The 16,329-nt window shown below is 48.9% G+C and overlaps 1 protein-coding gene across 3 annotated transcripts; it reads right to left on the reverse strand.

Annotated features, from left to right (window-relative positions):
* Positions 1–9,411: 9,411 nt before the first annotated feature.
* On the reverse strand, positions 9,412–16,186 carry CRYGN (crystallin gamma N). 3 transcript variants are annotated; one of them, XM_085226983.1, is made up of 4 exons: positions 14,779–16,186; positions 13,607–13,855; positions 13,103–13,248; positions 9,412–9,643 (listed from the first exon to the last, which is right to left on the reverse strand). In XM_085226983.1, exons 1-4 carry the CDS (start codon positions 14,857–14,859, stop codon positions 9,508–9,510), a joined length of 612 nt encoding a protein of 203 aa, XP_085083109.1. In that variant the 5' UTR covers positions 14,860–16,186; the 3' UTR covers positions 9,412–9,507. The 3 variants fall into 3 exon arrangements, with proteins under 3 accessions (XP_085083109.1, XP_003206994.2, XP_085083107.1); XM_003206946.5 differs by lacking the exon at positions 14,779–16,186 and adding an exon at positions 14,323–14,727; XM_085226981.1 differs by lacking the exon at positions 14,779–16,186 and adding an exon at positions 14,323–14,727 and having other exon boundaries at positions 9,412–11,679.
* Between the last annotated feature and the right edge of the window lie 143 nt (positions 16,187–16,329).

Consider the following 16,329-nt stretch of genomic DNA (forward strand, 5'->3'; position numbering starts at 1 on the left):
GATGCTGCATGCCAGGGGATGTAAGATCTTTACTGTAAACAGCCTTACTGTAAGCAGCTTTCCGCTCACATAGTCTGTAGATGGCAAAGACCTTCCATCATGTCACTGTATAGTGGGAACGTTACAAATATTTACAGAATTACAAAATAATAGCAAAAAGCTCATTTTCCCCTGCTCCCTACTTTGATGGGAGCCCTGCTGTTCCTTCCAGACAGTAAACTGGCCTCTTGCCTAGACCATATATCTCTTCTGACAGGCTCCTTAAGGACCACATCTCAATGGAAGCCAAAAGAAATATATCTTACTAAGTGACACGAGAGTAACTTTCTGAGCCTTATTCTGAAGCCATTTTAACTGATTTTGCACCGAAATAGCTCTGCTGGCTTTGACTGCACTAATCCAGAGTTGTACTAATGCAGGCAGAGACCCAGTGCCCCTGACGTTGGTGCAGAAACAAGGTTTTAAAAACGCAGAAGTTACAAGTAGTGACCCAGGCAGAATTACAGCAATTGCATTCTCATCTGGACTCTGAGAGATTGCTCAGTGTTTTTTCTGCCTGGTTGTGAGCAGAGCCAATTTGCTATGCTACCTTAGGTAAGGATCGTTCACCATCTCACATACCTGGTTGCTGTGAAGATTTGTACTAACAGTGATACAAAAAGGAGGTTTAAGAGGGGCAGGAAAAGGGCTTAGCTGGATGTTGCTGTTGGTGGATGAAAACAGTACCATCCCAGGGGATACCAAAGCTTCACAGAATCACAGAATGTGTGGGGTTGGAAGGACCTCTGGTCCCTCTGATCCCACCCTTGCTCCAGCAGAGCCACCCAAAGCAGGGTGAGTGCCCAGGCCCACGTCCACGTGGATTTAGATCCCCAAGGAGGAGACTCCACAGCCCCTCTGGGCCTGTGCCAGAGCTCTGTTCTGTGTCTCTGCCAGTGCTTGTTTAGAGCCAACACTGCTTTTCGTCGTTTCTCCTCACCAAATAACCCAGCAATCCTTGGTAAAGAGAAGGATACCAGGGTAATGCTGGTAATCCTACCATGAGGATTACTAGCACAAATGAAGCGTGAGCTGCTTGGATTCAGCATCTCAAGTTGGCTGTGTAGAGAATCTCCCTTCTGAGGAAAGGCTGAGTGTCCTGGGGCTGTTCAGCTGGGAGAAGGGAAGGCTGAGAGGGGATTTTGTCAGTGGAGGACTGGATGATGACTGATGTTCTGCTGGGGAGACATAAGATGGCAGCTGTAGTGTAGTGCAAGGAAGCTCGATGCCATGCACTGGTAGCAGCATGACAGACAGGGCAGTGGGACATCAGTCTGCCTTCAATTCCTGCACGTACCCCACGGCTTGTTTGGTGAATAAATCTTTCCTCATCACTGTTCTCCTTTTTCCCTCCCCCACCAAGTCTGCACAAGAGTTAGCCCCAGCCCTCTTTTAAGAAGGCACCCTGCTGGAGTCCACTTCTGTCAGCAGGAGAGAGTGTAATTTAGCTGGTCTGCAGCCGTCTGTTTCCATTCATTCCTGAGGTTTTCCAGCTGCCCACGAAAACAATGCACTGATACACTCTGTGTGGACTTGAACCACGTCCAGCACAAAGGGCGAGGTGGGGCTGGGAGATCTGGGGAGCATTCTTTGTCCTGTAAAACAGAGCAGATAGTGGCATGACATGGCCAGAAAGAGATGGCCGAGCTGCAGCCCGCATGGCCCACACCCCGGGTCACACAGCCAGCATCTTCCCAGGCAAATGTCAACAGTCCCAAACTTGAGCATCTAAGGGCTGGGAGGAAAAATAAACTGAATTTCAAAGGTGGGTGGTGCTGCTTGCACTTTCAAAGAGGTAAGGTAGACAGATTGCATCAGAAAGGATGTCGTATTCAGCTGTTTATTTCTGCTAAACTCCCTCTCTCTCATTTTATCATCCCTCTTTCGCATGGAGAGGCACAAAGAGCGTGATCAAAAATGCTAACAGCACAACTTCTTGATTTATACCACCAGCAGATCTCAGGCAGAACTCCCTGTTGAGTTTGAGGGAACAGCCTGATTAAAAATTGATGCCACAATATGGTCTGTCTTAGCAACAGCACTTGCAAGTGAAATTCATCTCGGATATAAACTGTGGCATTTAAAACGCCGGTTGGGTGAAACTCAACCAACAAATAAATAAATAAGTGAAACCACTGCATGCAGAGCTGTGGAATTAAGGCAATCTCTGTGCTGCTTCATGGAACATTGCGTGTGGCTCATCGAAGCCATTAAGTTTTCTGCTGCCTCTTTCCTGGCCTCGTGGGGGTAACATCTTCCCTGAGCTGTACACTGAGGTGGGAGATTAAAACCGAGTCCATGTGCACAAATGGGTGTGGGGGTGATCAGGGCTTCGTGTTGTCTGCCTGAGAGGTCCCACAGAGGGAATAATAAAGGGGTTCAAGAGGGGAATGTCCTTTCTGCCAGAAGTGGTCCTTTAACCAGGCTTTTGCTTATTTGTTGGGGGAGATTACTCACAGGGTCACCTGGCAAAAATGACTGAAAGTTATGAAAGAAAAGGCCTTCTGCCAACTGCTCAAGAAAAAGAGGGAGAGAAGTGGAGAAGAAACAGGGGAAAGAGCAGTGAGTTGGCTGCAGGGCGAGGGACATTTTGTGATTTAGAGAAGAAGCCAAGAACCAAGGCTGTAAAGGGAGGGAGAGGACCCCAAGCTCCTTAGGAGGCTCTGTGCTATGTTCTGGTGTCATTCAGGCACAAATGGAAAGCTGAGGCAAAAGGAAAAAGGCACAGCACTTATAGATGCCTTGAGGAGCCCCTATGGAAACTCTGCATGGACTGAAGGTGGAGCTCTTGGAAGGGGTGAGCCCAAGAATGTGGGGAGACCAAGGGCTGGGTGCTGGTTCTCCACACCACACTCATACAGTCACAGTCATAGAATGGCTGGACTTGGAATGGACCTCAAAGATCATCCAGTTCCAACCCCAGGCTGCAGGCAGGGTTGGCAGCCACTAAGTCAGGTTGCACAGGGCCTCATTCATCCTGGTCCACAGGTGGGCTGTGAAACAAAGGCTGCAAGGACAACCAGGTCATTGGCAGGTTGCCCCTCATCACTGTGCCCAAAAAAGCTGCTTTGGAGAGTGCTGCTGTTACATTCCCATAGCTCTCGTCCCATGGTGTTGTCAGTCCAGCAGAAATCAAGGCAAGGAGGGCAGCTGGAGAACCCAGCCTTGGACATCACAAGGATTGCTGTCGCAAGGCAGCAGCTACGCACCCACTGCAGTCCAAAGACAACGAGCTCAGCAGTCTCCCTGCAGCTTGCACCATATTGACGCAACATCTGCTTGTCTGAAACAAAATCCCTCCCTTATTCTTAGCAGATTCTGCTCCTCCTGCAAGCAATAGGAGCTGCTGCATCTGCTCACACCATGGCCAGGCTCCAGCCCCAGGAGGGAGAGGCCTTAGCTAAATCAGAGCTGCCTGCTCTAGCTGAATCTCTCCTGTGAATAACTTTTCCTATGACACCTCTCAGCTCAGGCACCAAACCCCAAACAGGCAGGAAAGCCATCCAAGATTCAGAAGAATTATGACAGAGGCTCAAGCATCACGGGGCTCTGGAAAGGTTATTCATTTAGCAAAGAAGCAAATGTACAAATCAAGCTCTCTGGCAGCGTTTGTGTGATGATAATCATGCTGATTAAGTGTTTGAGCCTCAGGATATGCTGGGAACGGCGCTAGGACCCAGCAAACAACCGCTGCACGCTTTTGGAAGACAGCTGCAGGCTCTTCCTGTTCTGCTCTGTAAGTGATCCATCTCCTTTCACAGATCTGTTCATTTTGGATGCAATTGCTCAAAATATGCATTGCTTATGGCCATAAGGATAAATACAAAGGAGACCAGCAGTTGTGCTGTTAACCCTTCGGATCCCTGTTAGTCCTGGGTGTACAACGAGGAAGGTGAAGAGTGAGAGCCCAGTTCTACCTTGGATAAAACCAAGCCAGTTATATTAGCTAAGGGTATTAACCCTAGGGAACATACCCTGCTTCTCTCTAAATTTGGCTATTGTTTCCATGACCTTTTGCTAGTGGGGGAGGTGCTCATTCTCTGGATTTCCATGGTGGTGAAGGAAAGAAGAAACTGAATAAACCACTGTCCTTGATTCACTTTCAACCTTCAATCTGAAGGTTTACATCAAATCAGAACTCTGCATGGGTGTAAATGGATGTTTGCAGCATGGAGCTGGTTTCCCAGGGACTTGCAGTGGCATAGGATTGGCAGGAGGACAGGATGAAGATGGAGGAGATGCTGGTTGGCATGGCATGTTTGGCTGCTCCAGGACTTTCCTCCCCCCTCCTCAAGCATAGATTTCACAACCAAACCACTGAAATAAAAGAAACAATAACTACTTTTCAGTGGCACTGTAGAGCTATGCAGCCTTGGAGCTCTTGACAGGAATGGAAATGTGAAGAATGATCTTTAACCATATAGGAACAGATATAGAGCACAGGCCAGCTATTTGGCAGCGGTAGATCAGTGCAGTTGAGCAAAGCAAACTCAGCTGAGATACTTGGCTTGCTTGATGAGCTGCTCTGCACCAGAACCCTGTGGCAGCCCGTGCCTCTCTGGGAGCAGCACACAGCTCCAAGGCAGCCCTAACTCATGTTCATTGGCACTGCTGGCCTTCAGCGTTGGGTGATTGCACTCTGTGACTGGGAAAGGAGAGCTTCCCCACCATCCCTACACCCAGCAGAAGTCAGGCTTTGGGAATCTGGTAACCTGTGCCCTTCCCCTTGATCTTCCATCATCTTGACAGCAAGTTTGTCTTCAAGGTTCAAATGCCAATTTAAAAGAAAAAAAAAGAAAAAGAGGAAAATAATAGTCCAAGAGCTGAACAAGGAAAACTCTGTCTGGTACTTCGTTCCAGCCAAAGAGCTCTTTAATAGCAAACTATTAGACAAATCCCAGGCCTGGGGGTCTGTTACAGAGGTTTTGGATTCCTACCAGAATGTTTTGTTTCCAAACCTGAGTTGTCTGAGTGCAGCTGAAAAGAAGAATCATTCCATGCAGGCAGAAGGTTTTCCAGCATCGTGGAAGTCTATTTCTGATGGGGAGTGTGATTCTTTGTTGTCAAAAGAGCTGATTGTTATGTATCATTTACTAATAAACGAGAGAGAAAGAGGTCTGAAGCCTTTGAAATGCAGATTGTCAGCTCTGTAAGAAGATCCGAACTGAAATGATAAGCTCCAGAAGTCGGAATGGTGTTTGCCTGCTATTATTTCATCTCTCTCTCTTTTAAATAGGTGGAAGATAAATGAAGCCGATCCCAGCCCCCAGTCCAAAAAAGAAGCTCTATTATTCCCAGAAAAATAATTTCAAAGGGCAAGTCAATAATAGCAGGATACACACAAAATAAAACCTTTGGAATCCTGTTATTATTATTATTACTATTGTAGCTTCAGATGACTCAAGTGTTATTATTCTCTGCTCACATTACCAGCCAAGAAAACCAATGACAACCGCAGAAAGCTCTGCAAATCTCAGCAGTTTTGGTTCCCACTTACATTGCAGGAACAGCTGTTGTTCTCACAAAGTTGAGCAGGTCAGCCCTGCGTGCAGACCGGACCACACGGTGCTTTCTCACCATAAAGCTTGAGCGTGATTTACGAATGGGACTCATGAGCTCCTACCCTGCAAAGCAGAGCTAAGCCTATAGAATCATATCATAGAATTATAGAATCATTGAATGGCCTGGGTTGAAAAGGACCACAATGATCATCTAGTTTCAACCCCCCTGCTACGTGCAGGGTCGCCAACCAGCCGACCAGGCTGCCCAGAGTCACATCCAGCCTGGCCTTGAATGCCTCCGGGAATGGGGCATCCACAACCTCCTTGGGCATTTGGCTTGCTATGCTGTCAGAAGGGCTCAGCTGTGTGCTAGCACTTTATGGCACATATAGCACGTAGCACTGGTTCTTGTGAAGAGAAAAGACTTGTTTTGGTGGTGGCTCCACCAGCTGCTTTCTCTAAGCTGTTGCTTTTCATCAGAACAAAGCAAGCGATGGACAGCCAGCTGAAACCACCGAGTCTTGCCCATCTATGAGTCAGGATCATTCACCAGCCTTCCCAACACCCTGATCATGGGGCAGCAGCATCAAAGCTTGGGAGCACCTCTCCCCAGACATGAACAAACCTGTGCTGACCACAGGTGATTGCCTTGCCTGGGTCGGCTTGTGGGGAAGGAGCTGTGCAGCTTTCATGCCCCATCCCAGCCCATGAGCAACACTAAGAGCTGCACTAAGAACTGCACATGAGAAAGCAGTTATCTCAGTGTCTGTCATTGGGCTAAACAAAGCAACTAGCAGCACTGCACAGCAGCTGCAAGGAGTTAAACAACATGGAAAAAAAATGCAGTATTCCCATGAAACAGCAGAGGCTGATCCTCTACTAAGCCAGCCCCTGCGCTCCCCTAGCAGGAGTGCATAAAGCTCTTCCTTGTGCCTGGGAGGAAGCTCTCAGTGCATTTTGGACTGTGTGAGCACAGGTGTGAGTGGCTACACAAAGTGCAGGCTTACTGCAACCCACTGGAGACCAATGTATGGAGAGAAGGAATTTACATTAACAATTACAATACGATTTTGCGTTTGCTTCCTGCACAGTTTGACTGCAAACACTGCTACATTCTTCTGTGCTGAAGCTGGGACAGCCTGATTTGATTACAAACGGGGTTATAAAAACCACATAAAGATGGTCAGGTACCACATACCCATTTGCTCCTCAGCGTTTCTGTTGCTCCGTGGAAAATTAAAACAATTCTGTCCTTTCCCACTTTCTTCCATGCAAGCATCTTTGATTTCCTTCACTGTCACTAGTAACTATGAGAACAGTTCAAAACATGTGATGTGGCTGTTATTGCACCTCCTTTGCTAACTGAGTGGTTACTTTCGGAACAGGGGGCCATCAGACAACAAACCCTACGTGAGTCCCTATCACTGGATAGGAATCACTTGATTTAACCTCTCCAGTAGACTGGATGGCTTAAAATGAAAAATCAATGCAAAGTGCCATTTGTGATGCTGAGGATGCTGAGCATATTAGGCAGATGGATGTCCTCTGATTCAAGGACTTCACAGCTCATTTGTGAAGTGTTCCAGAGGTGTTCCAGAACTGTGGAGGTGGCACTTGGGGACGTGGTCAGTGGACATGGTGGGATGGGCTGGGGTTGGACCTGGTGATCTGAGTTTTTTTCTGACTTTAATGATTCTGTGATTCTTCCATTGGAGTTGGACAAGCAGCTCAAAGACCCCACTCAAAGACCCAATAAAACAGCTCCAGCAGGCATGGAGGACTGAATTCACTGTTACCTGGTCCAGATGGGCTGCTCTAGAGAAAGAAAGAAGAAAGCACAGGAGGGTTTCTGCGTGTACTGGGTAATGGAGCACAGCAAAAGTACTGTAGCTGTGCAGATGTTTTCCAAGGATTCATTTGCAAGACATATTCCATCAAATTCCCATATTATCCAGCCAGAGAGAAAGGACATTTATGTATGCAGCCATTCTGGCAGGAGCTATTTGCTTTGGGGCCAGAGGTAATTCAAAGTTATTCTGAATATTACACTGCAGCAGCCTGGCCAAGCCTAGTAATGGTGATTATTAGGGCTTTCCTGGCTTTCTAGATGGAGCTGATTTCATTTAGTTCTCTCTCCTGTAATTAATAACTACATACAACTACAATAACTTTTTGAATTTTTGTTTTATCTCCAGCATTTTGCAGAGTAGTTTCCAATTTGGTACACAGAGCAGAGCTCGTTTAGCCATAACATGGTGCAGTGCAGATCTCTGCTGCACCATCTCACAGTCACTTCCCACTAAGCTGGCATTTTTGTCATTTATATTTTCTACACTGCAAACTCCATTTAGGAGTTCTGAGCCATTTAGGCTCAGATCAAGAGAACGAAGAGATGGGATTTAATTCCCTACCTCCAGTTTTTAGTGATATCAGACTTCAGTATCCAGAGGGTTTCTTTAAAGAAAGCGTTCATGAGATCAGCTCCTTGTGTTGGGAGTGTGCTTGTAAATGGGACAGCACGTGTTAATAAATGGTGGGTATGTGGTCTGGGCGTCTGAGACAGACGTGTGTGAGACGTGCTGTAGGTAGCTAAGTGCTGCCTGCTTGCAGACAGGCTTCCATGCGACCACACTGCTCACCAGGCTGTGGCTGCTGAGCATGGGGAACCCAGGTGTGGGATTTCTGGTCTTACACTTCTGCTCTTGGGGACTCAGGGTGCATGACTCCCTTCCCTTCCCTTCCCTTCCCTTCCCTTCCCTTCCCTTCCCTTCCCTTCCCTTCCCTTCCCTTCCCTTCCCTTCCCTTCCCTTCCCTTCCCTTCCCTTCCCTTCCCTTCCCTTCCCTTCCCTTCCCTTCCCTTCCCTTCCCTTCCCTTCCCTTCCATCTGGGATTCCAGTTAGGGTTTATTTTAAGCCCTTTGTTTCTTCATCCTTCATACTGCACTGTGACATTGAATGTGCTTTAAATGAATTAAACTCCTCCTTTAAAGCTACTCACAGCTCAATGCCTGCCTTTCTTTGGGACTACATTTGTGCTTATTTTTAACAGATTACTGTCCAGAAGGTCACAGCAGAGAGCAATGCATGTGACTGAATATTAACTTTTAATAGAGAGCATTGAATTCAGGAGCAGATTAGAGTCTTCGTGAAGCAAAAGCAATGCTAATCCTGGAAGAACTCCTAAAATCTTTCATAAGCTGCATTTAATTAAAAGAAAATGAACTACGCAAGAGTTGATGCGTGAATTGTACATTTGTGCATCCCACTCAATGAATGAATAATTTCCCTGCCTTCTTTCCTGACCCAGAAATGCCTTGCAATCCATTAAGGATGCTTAAATATTGTTACAACTCCAGCAGACCACGTATCGCCAGGAGCCACCCAGGGCATGGCCACCATCGCAGCCCACAGTGCTTCGGAGTCAGCCAAAGGGCTTTTGAGTCAGAGGATCACCGCAGAATCACAGCATGGTTTGGTTGGAAGGGACTTCAAAAGTCATCCAGTTCCATCCTCCTGCCATGGGCTGGCTGCACCCCACCAGTTCAGGCTTCCCAGGGCTCCATCCAACCTGGCCCTGAGCACCTCCAGGGATGGGGCACCTACAGCTCTCTGGGCAGCAGTGCCAGTGCATCCCTACCTGCAACGAGAAGAATTTCTTCCTAATGCCCATCTCAGACTGGGAGGGCTGTTGGGAGCTTTCCCAGGTCTTTTTCTCACCACCAGCTATGGGAGAAGATGTGTCCCATCACTCCCTATGAATCGTTGCACCATAGAAAAGTAAAATCACAGCACATAACCTTAGAAACGCTGAGCATATCCATTCCCTCCTGAACTCATGCAATCGACAGAAACAAATTTACTTAGAGCCAAAATTTGATGTCGAACAGTTTATTCCATGGGTCAATGAGTTGAAGGGTTGACACCCAGCCCAGCAGCCCAGCAGCCCAGCTCTGATGGCGTGGTCTCAGCTAGAAGTAGTTGATGACCCTCCGGACGGACTGGACGTTTGCACTGAAGCCCTGCCATGCTCGGAAGTTGCTGAACTCGCCCCGCTCCACCACATACATGCGGCCACGATAGTTGGGCTCCTCGTAAAGCACCCACCTGAGCAAGAAGGAAAGATTAATGGTGTCCCCACGGCTGGGTGATGCCAGCCCCAAAGCCCAGACCAGCGGCTTCCCCCTTCATGCTGCTGTAAGGATGGTGTGTTTATGGTGGGACGTGACCTTGCTGATCTTCACGACACACAACAGAAACAAATTCGCAGCACTGGTGACAGAGCACTGGAACAGACTGCCCAGGAAAGCTGTGGAGTCTCCATCTTCGGAGATATTCAAGACCTGCCTGGATACTTTCCTTTGTAACCTACTGTAGGAAACCTGTTTTAGTGAGGAATTGGACAGGATGATCTCCAGAGGTCCCTTCCAACCCCTATGATTCTATGGTTCTGTGATTCTATGATTTGGCAGTGCTACAGAAGGATGTGAGTCCCCTCAGCCCCATTCTGGACTAAAAGCAGAAATGTCCTCGCTGCAACACATGAAATGCATTTTACCTCCTAGAAGTGAGTCTTTAGCCATGAGGGAAACCATACCTTTATCTGTACTTAATACATCCTCTCTTTTTCCAGCAATTTTCAACAACCTTTCTGATATTTCCTAGCAGGGACAGATTTGGGTTCTGTTTTATTCCTCTTATCTCTTATCTCAGCAGCTCATGTTGTTGCTCTTCTCTCTCTTCAACCCCTTAATATGCACTGTGCCATGGTCTCAATGCAGCAACAGCCACCAGCTCTGTCCTCTGTTCACATCTCCCATGCTTGTTAACCAGGCTTTGCCATTGCTCTGACACTTTCACATTCAGGTTTCACTGCTGAACTTTTCATCTCTGCCTCGTTCTTCTCTCCCCAAATCAGAGGTCACTGTTACTCGCCCCACCTATGGGCTCAGCAATGACAGCAGAGCACGACTTTAATCTCCCAAATTATCCCAAATCAGTTGAGTTTTGTGGCTCATCTCTCACCAGACATCCAGCAGTGACAATTTGGTTAGGACCTACTGCTTGTGGGAGGAATTCCTTTAAGCACAGCACGGGGCAATGACTGCTGCAGGGTCAGCCAACAGCTGGCGAGTTCAGATCAGCCTGACCCAGAGCAAAAAGCTGCATCTGTAGGAAAAAACATTCATTTGTAAAGCCAACCACCGTGAGCACTAGAATACAAAAGCTGGGAGCATTCAGCTGAGCCACCCCAAGGACTGCTGGCTGTGTTTGGGTTGGTGTGCACTATTGGGATGCCTCCAGGTGGGTCTCAGCTCCATCTGTCCGCACAGCACCGGCTGCCTGCCTGGTCCCACTGCGCTGCTGGCACAGCTGCGGTCTGCAAGCATGCAGCATTGCCAAAGAGTGCTCGGCCAAACAGCTGGCTCTGGGGTGTTTCCTACAAATGAACAAGCTCGTCCTCCAGTACTTTTTGCAGCCAGTTTCTATCCAAAAGGAGATGACAAAGCCATGCAGAGGCTTTCCTCCAGGCTCGCTTCGCAGTGCTGCTCACACGGCTGCAGGGCAGGGTGCCCCAGATCTCTGTGCCCTCGTCGTGTATCCCAATGTGCACTCTTGGAGAGGTTGCTGAGCTCTTCACGTTAATTAAGAGCGATGTACAACATCATTATCCTCCTCTGAACACACCCCAGCCTTGTGCATAATGCACACATGGATTTCTTCCTTTTCTACCCCATCCCATCAACTTATTTCTCTGCGTATGGAACAGAATCATAGGCCAAGTTGGAAGGGACCCATCAGGATCACTTGCTCCTCCACCTAGGGGAAAGCTGTGAAAAAAAGGAAGCACAAAGAACACCAGAAAGATGGGACTGAGGCATATTGGCCACACAAGGTGATGAGTGAGGACTTACGTGCTTATTTAGCCCTTCCTTTATTTCATAGCATCGCAGAATCATTTGAGTTGGAAGAGATCTTTCAAGGTCATCTGCTCCAACTCCCCTGCAATGAACAAGGACAGCACCAGCCTCTCTGCTGTGGAAGGGCCATCATCATGGTGGGATGTGCTGTGTTGGTTCATCTGGTGATGGATCCTGAGGAAAGCTGGATGGCCAAAGACACTTCCCATTGAGCAGGTGCAGCTAAAGGGACAGAGACACCTCAGAACTGCCCCACAACAGCACTTCCATTTGAGAACTGCTTTCACGGCTTCATCAGCACCATTTCTGTCTGCTTGTCCTCAATCTCAAAAGAAAAGTTCTATGGCATGCAATGCCAAAGGCATATAAAGCCTTTGAAAAGTCGCATCATGTGAACATAAGCAGGCAAACGTCTACACACACGTGTGAGGGAAAGAAAGCTTTGTGGCCCTTATTGGAAGGAGGGGGAAATCAATCTGAAAAATTCAAGTGCTTGAAAGTTTCTGGGCAGCATCCCAATTTCTCCGACTCCAGTCTCTGCTACAGGGACATGTGTGGTGAATCATTGGTCCCCAAACTCTCATGGGCTCTTGGCATTATGGCACTGGTCCTCCCCATGGTGCAGGGCCCCTGCTGGGCTCTGGCTGCTCTTCCCTCGAGAGCTCCTTGGTGGTTATAAACCAACTCTGTGTATCCATCAGTGGGCAATGAAGACGTCTGGTGTTCCAGAACCATGGAACTGTGGCACTGAGGGACGTGGTTATCGGGCATGGTGGGATGGAGTTGGACTCGGTGATTTTTTCCAGCCATAATGATTCTGTGATTCTATGATTCTAAGTCTGGTTGTTTTTTTTTTCTCTTTTCTTTTTTTCTTTTTATGAAATGGAAAGGTCTTCTGTTGAATCAAAAAAAGCTCCACATTATACCCGGCGTCAGAGTGTTGCAGTCTTGGAGTGCAGCACAGTTCTTCCTGTTCCGCAATGCCCAGCATCACATGAGATGTGCAAATCCAGCCTAGGACAGGCGAAATGTAATGGCACTGGGGAACTTTGCCACCCAACAGCTGGAACAAGGCAGAGCTGCTGACCTGCAGAAGTGTTCGGGAATTCCGTGGGGCAGAAGGATGGGGCAATACATCCACAAAGCAGCTTCACAAGGCACCAAAATCCCCACAGGGGGATCCCAGCATCCCACCTCCTCACCACAGCAGCTGCTGTTGTCTTTAAGAAAAAGGATTTAATGTGAAGGCGAGGTGTTGCTGCCTCACGTTTGCTGTCCAAGGAGGAGGTTTGTGGTGTTGCAGGAAGCCCTGGGGAAGCCACTTAAAAAACGAAAGTCCTGACTGTGGTGCCCAGCGGGTTTCACGTGGGTTTTAAAGAGGTGTTTGGAAAAACACAAGGAAATGTGAAAGGAAAAGAGAAAAAGGGAAGGGATGGGCCGAGTGTTGGGTTGCACACCTCTTGAATGCGTCTCCAAGTTCATGTAGCTTGTGCTCAGCTGCTACCCTCCTGAAATAACACCCTTCTAGAGCTGCTCTCATTCCGCACTCAATATCAGAAGCACCAAAATCCCTGGTGTAACAGCCTTGGCCAGGCTTGTAGGCTCCCCCAGGCCCCATTAGCTGTAGGACACAGTGGATACTCACGCGCCATCACCGTACACCCTGACGGCATTGACGTGGGGCTGTTCCCAGCCCCGGCCCTGCAGACAAGAGCAGTCCTCAGTGAGCTCCATGCTGCGGCCTCCAAAGCAGCTCCCTTCAAACAGCTGGATGCGGTAGTGCTGCCCGTGCTGGGGACAAGGGGGCTGAGTCAGTAACAACATCAAAAATAAAAGCCACAGAGAATTATAACCCCCAGAGCCCTCGCTGATATCCCCTGGGGAAATGAGAAGGCATGAGAAGCTGCGGTCTGAGCATCAGGGCGCATCCCATAGCAGAGGGATCAGCACCAGGAGACCCGTGTGCTTCAGCCCAGCTTAAGAGACCTCAGTCCAACCCTGGCACCCCCAGGGATGCACACTCCCGTTCCCCCACAAGCATCCCCTGCCTCTTTTGAAAACCACTGCACCAACCCCGTTCCCATCAATGCCATTGTGTTTTACACCCGGAATCCTATCCCCACCCCCTGGGGCAATCAGAGCTGCTCACCATGCCCACAGGTCTGCAGGAGCCCATGCGGTCGCCGCGGCCGTTCCAGCTCTGCCAGTGCGGGTATTCGCCGTGCTCCAGCACAAACTGCTGCCCATGCAGCTCAGGGTGGTCAAAGCAGACCCAGGCCCCGCTCTGCACGCGGATGGAGTTGACACGGTTGGGGAAGCCTCGCTGCTGGAAGCTGCTGCAGGTGCTGCACACCTCCAGCTTCCTGCCTGAGAAGCATTTCCCTTCGTAGAAGGTGATCTGGGGTGGGGAGGAGAGGGGGATGGAGGTGAGGATCCCAGTTGCAAAGCAATGGGAACCTCTCACCAGTGCCTCATTTTGGGGTCAGCTTGGTTTTCAGCCTCTTTCCTAGCATGCAACCATCCCCTTACAAGCATTCTGGTGAGGCATTGGCACAGGTTACACAGAGAGGCAGTGGGTGCCCCATCCTTGGAGACACCCGAGGTCAGGCTGGACGGGGCTCTGAATGGACCTCTAGGTGTCCGTGTTCAGCGCAGGGGGGTTTGACCAGATGGCCCTTAAGAGTCCCATCCAACTGAAATCATTCTGTGATTTCCAATATGAAGATTCAAACACAAAGCCCTACTTCCAAACGCACTCCCATCCCTGCACCCTCCCCATCCCTGCTGCACTGAATCTGCACCTGAGTGGGACATCACCCAACCCTCACCCCACAGCAGCCCGTCCCAGCGTGAGGCCGTACTTACTTTTCCTGAGTACTGAGACATTTCCTGATGGCTGCTCTCCAGGACTGTAAATCAGAAGCTGACCCAACCCTGCAGCACGCGAGGCTGCCCCGCTATATATGGGCCAGGCAGTGGGGCTGCTGCCACGGGGCTTTTGGGACAAAGCAGTGGGAGCTGGGGCTTTGCACAGCTGTGCTTAGTTGGCAGAATGGGGCCCAGGGCTGCTGAGCACAGGGTTTTGATTGGGGACAGGCAGTGAAACAATAGATTTGCTTGGCAGGGTTTTGGATGATTAGTGGTGCACGTTTGCTGCTACTTTTGGAATGATTTCTTTTTTACATGATTATTTGGAATAGACAGCAATAAGAAGGCAGAGCGGCTGCCTCAAAGCCCACCCAGTTACCATCCCTGCCATGGACTGCCTGCCCATCACCAGCTCAGGCTGCCCAGGGCCCTGTCCAACCTGGCCCTGAGCACCTCCAGGGATGGAGCACCCACAGCTCTCTGGGCAGCAATGCCAGTGTTGCTGATGCTCAGTTGTGCCTTCCCCATTCTCATGGATTGAAGACACCTCTGCAAGGGTCTCTGCCTCTCCCCAGCAGCGAGAGAGAGAGAGATGCTGACCTCATTAGAAGAGGTTGTGAGGTTTACCCAGCATCAGCAGTGTGTTCAGAGGATGAGCAGTGCTGATTGCACAAGGACTAATTAGACCCTGTTGATTTATTAGACCCTGTTGATATCTCCTTGCAAGGCCAGAGCCCAGTGGCATTAATTAGCAGCATGAGCCCAGCAGGTCCTCGTGGATCAGTGCCTGCAGCACCTGCATGGGGCACAGTGACACAGGTGGGATCTCAGCCAACCCAGAGAACTTGCCATTTCCTTCCTGATTTCCCTTACAAGCTGTGCATCACTTAGCAGAGCTCTTGGGAACCCCTGATGGGATCAGGGCAGCTGCCACATTATGCTCCCTGAATTCCAGACAAGATAGAAGCAAGAACTCTGTCTATATACATAACATTGGGCTTCCAAGGGCACCAACCCCCTTCAGGGCTCTCATGTTGAAGAGCCAAACCCATGAAACACTTCAGTAAGCAGAAAGGAGCAAGGCTACCCAGGATCCTCACTGCTGGAAGGTGCCTTCCACACACTTATCGTCCTTGGGTTCCACTGAAGGTCAGGTTCTGAATCCTGAAAGTAAAGTTTTTCTACAAATACTAATTGTTCAGACAATTAACAGTCTGAGGACAACCCACAGAGATGAGACTTGTCACATCTGCATCATTTAGCACAGACTGAAAAGCAAAAGCTAAGTCTGGTTGCAGAACCACTGCAAGTATCCCTTCCATTTTATTCCTGCCAAGAATTAAACTTTTCAATGGACTCAAGAAAACACCTCATTTAATAAACCTTTCCCTAAATCAGCATCTTCTACACAAAGTAGGCCAACTGCACTTTTTTTTTCCTCTCAAATACCAAGTTCAAGTAGTTTGCTTCCAGACTGAAGAAGCTGCCCAAGACAGCACTGGGAACAGGCTCTGGAGAAAGGCCAGGTGCTGGGAGCCCACATGAGCTGGATGCACCAGTACAGAAATGCATGATAAGCAACTCACATCTATTTGTTCCACGTGCAATTTATTTTAAACAACACTTTTGTTTTCTTAGCAAGTTTAACTTGGCTAAATCCATTCCAACCCGAGTGCACAGCTGCATGTCAGCCTGTTCCTTGGAACAGATGTGTGCCCTTCAGCCTGCAGCTCTCATGGTCACACAGAGGAACAAGCAGTGCTGTTTGACAAAATCCAGCTGCTCCTTCCACACCTTGCCCTGACACCCTTACAAAGGTGTCCCTTGCATCTCCTTTCTATAACCAGCACAAAATCCAGCTGAGTTATCCAGGCACCTTGGAATTCCAGCAGTACAAGTGGTTGGGATTTCCTCCTAAGCCACTGCACGCTCCTCTTAAGGCCAACAGGTGAACATCTCACACAGAAGCTGGCATAGGGCAACCACCAAAAAGTTATAAGGAGA

This window comes from Meleagris gallopavo, chromosome 6 (genome assembly GCF_905368555.1).
Source record: "Meleagris gallopavo chromosome 6, MGAL_WU_HG_1.1, whole genome shotgun sequence".
NCBI classification, from domain to species: domain Eukaryota; kingdom Metazoa; phylum Chordata; class Aves; order Galliformes; family Phasianidae; genus Meleagris; species Meleagris gallopavo.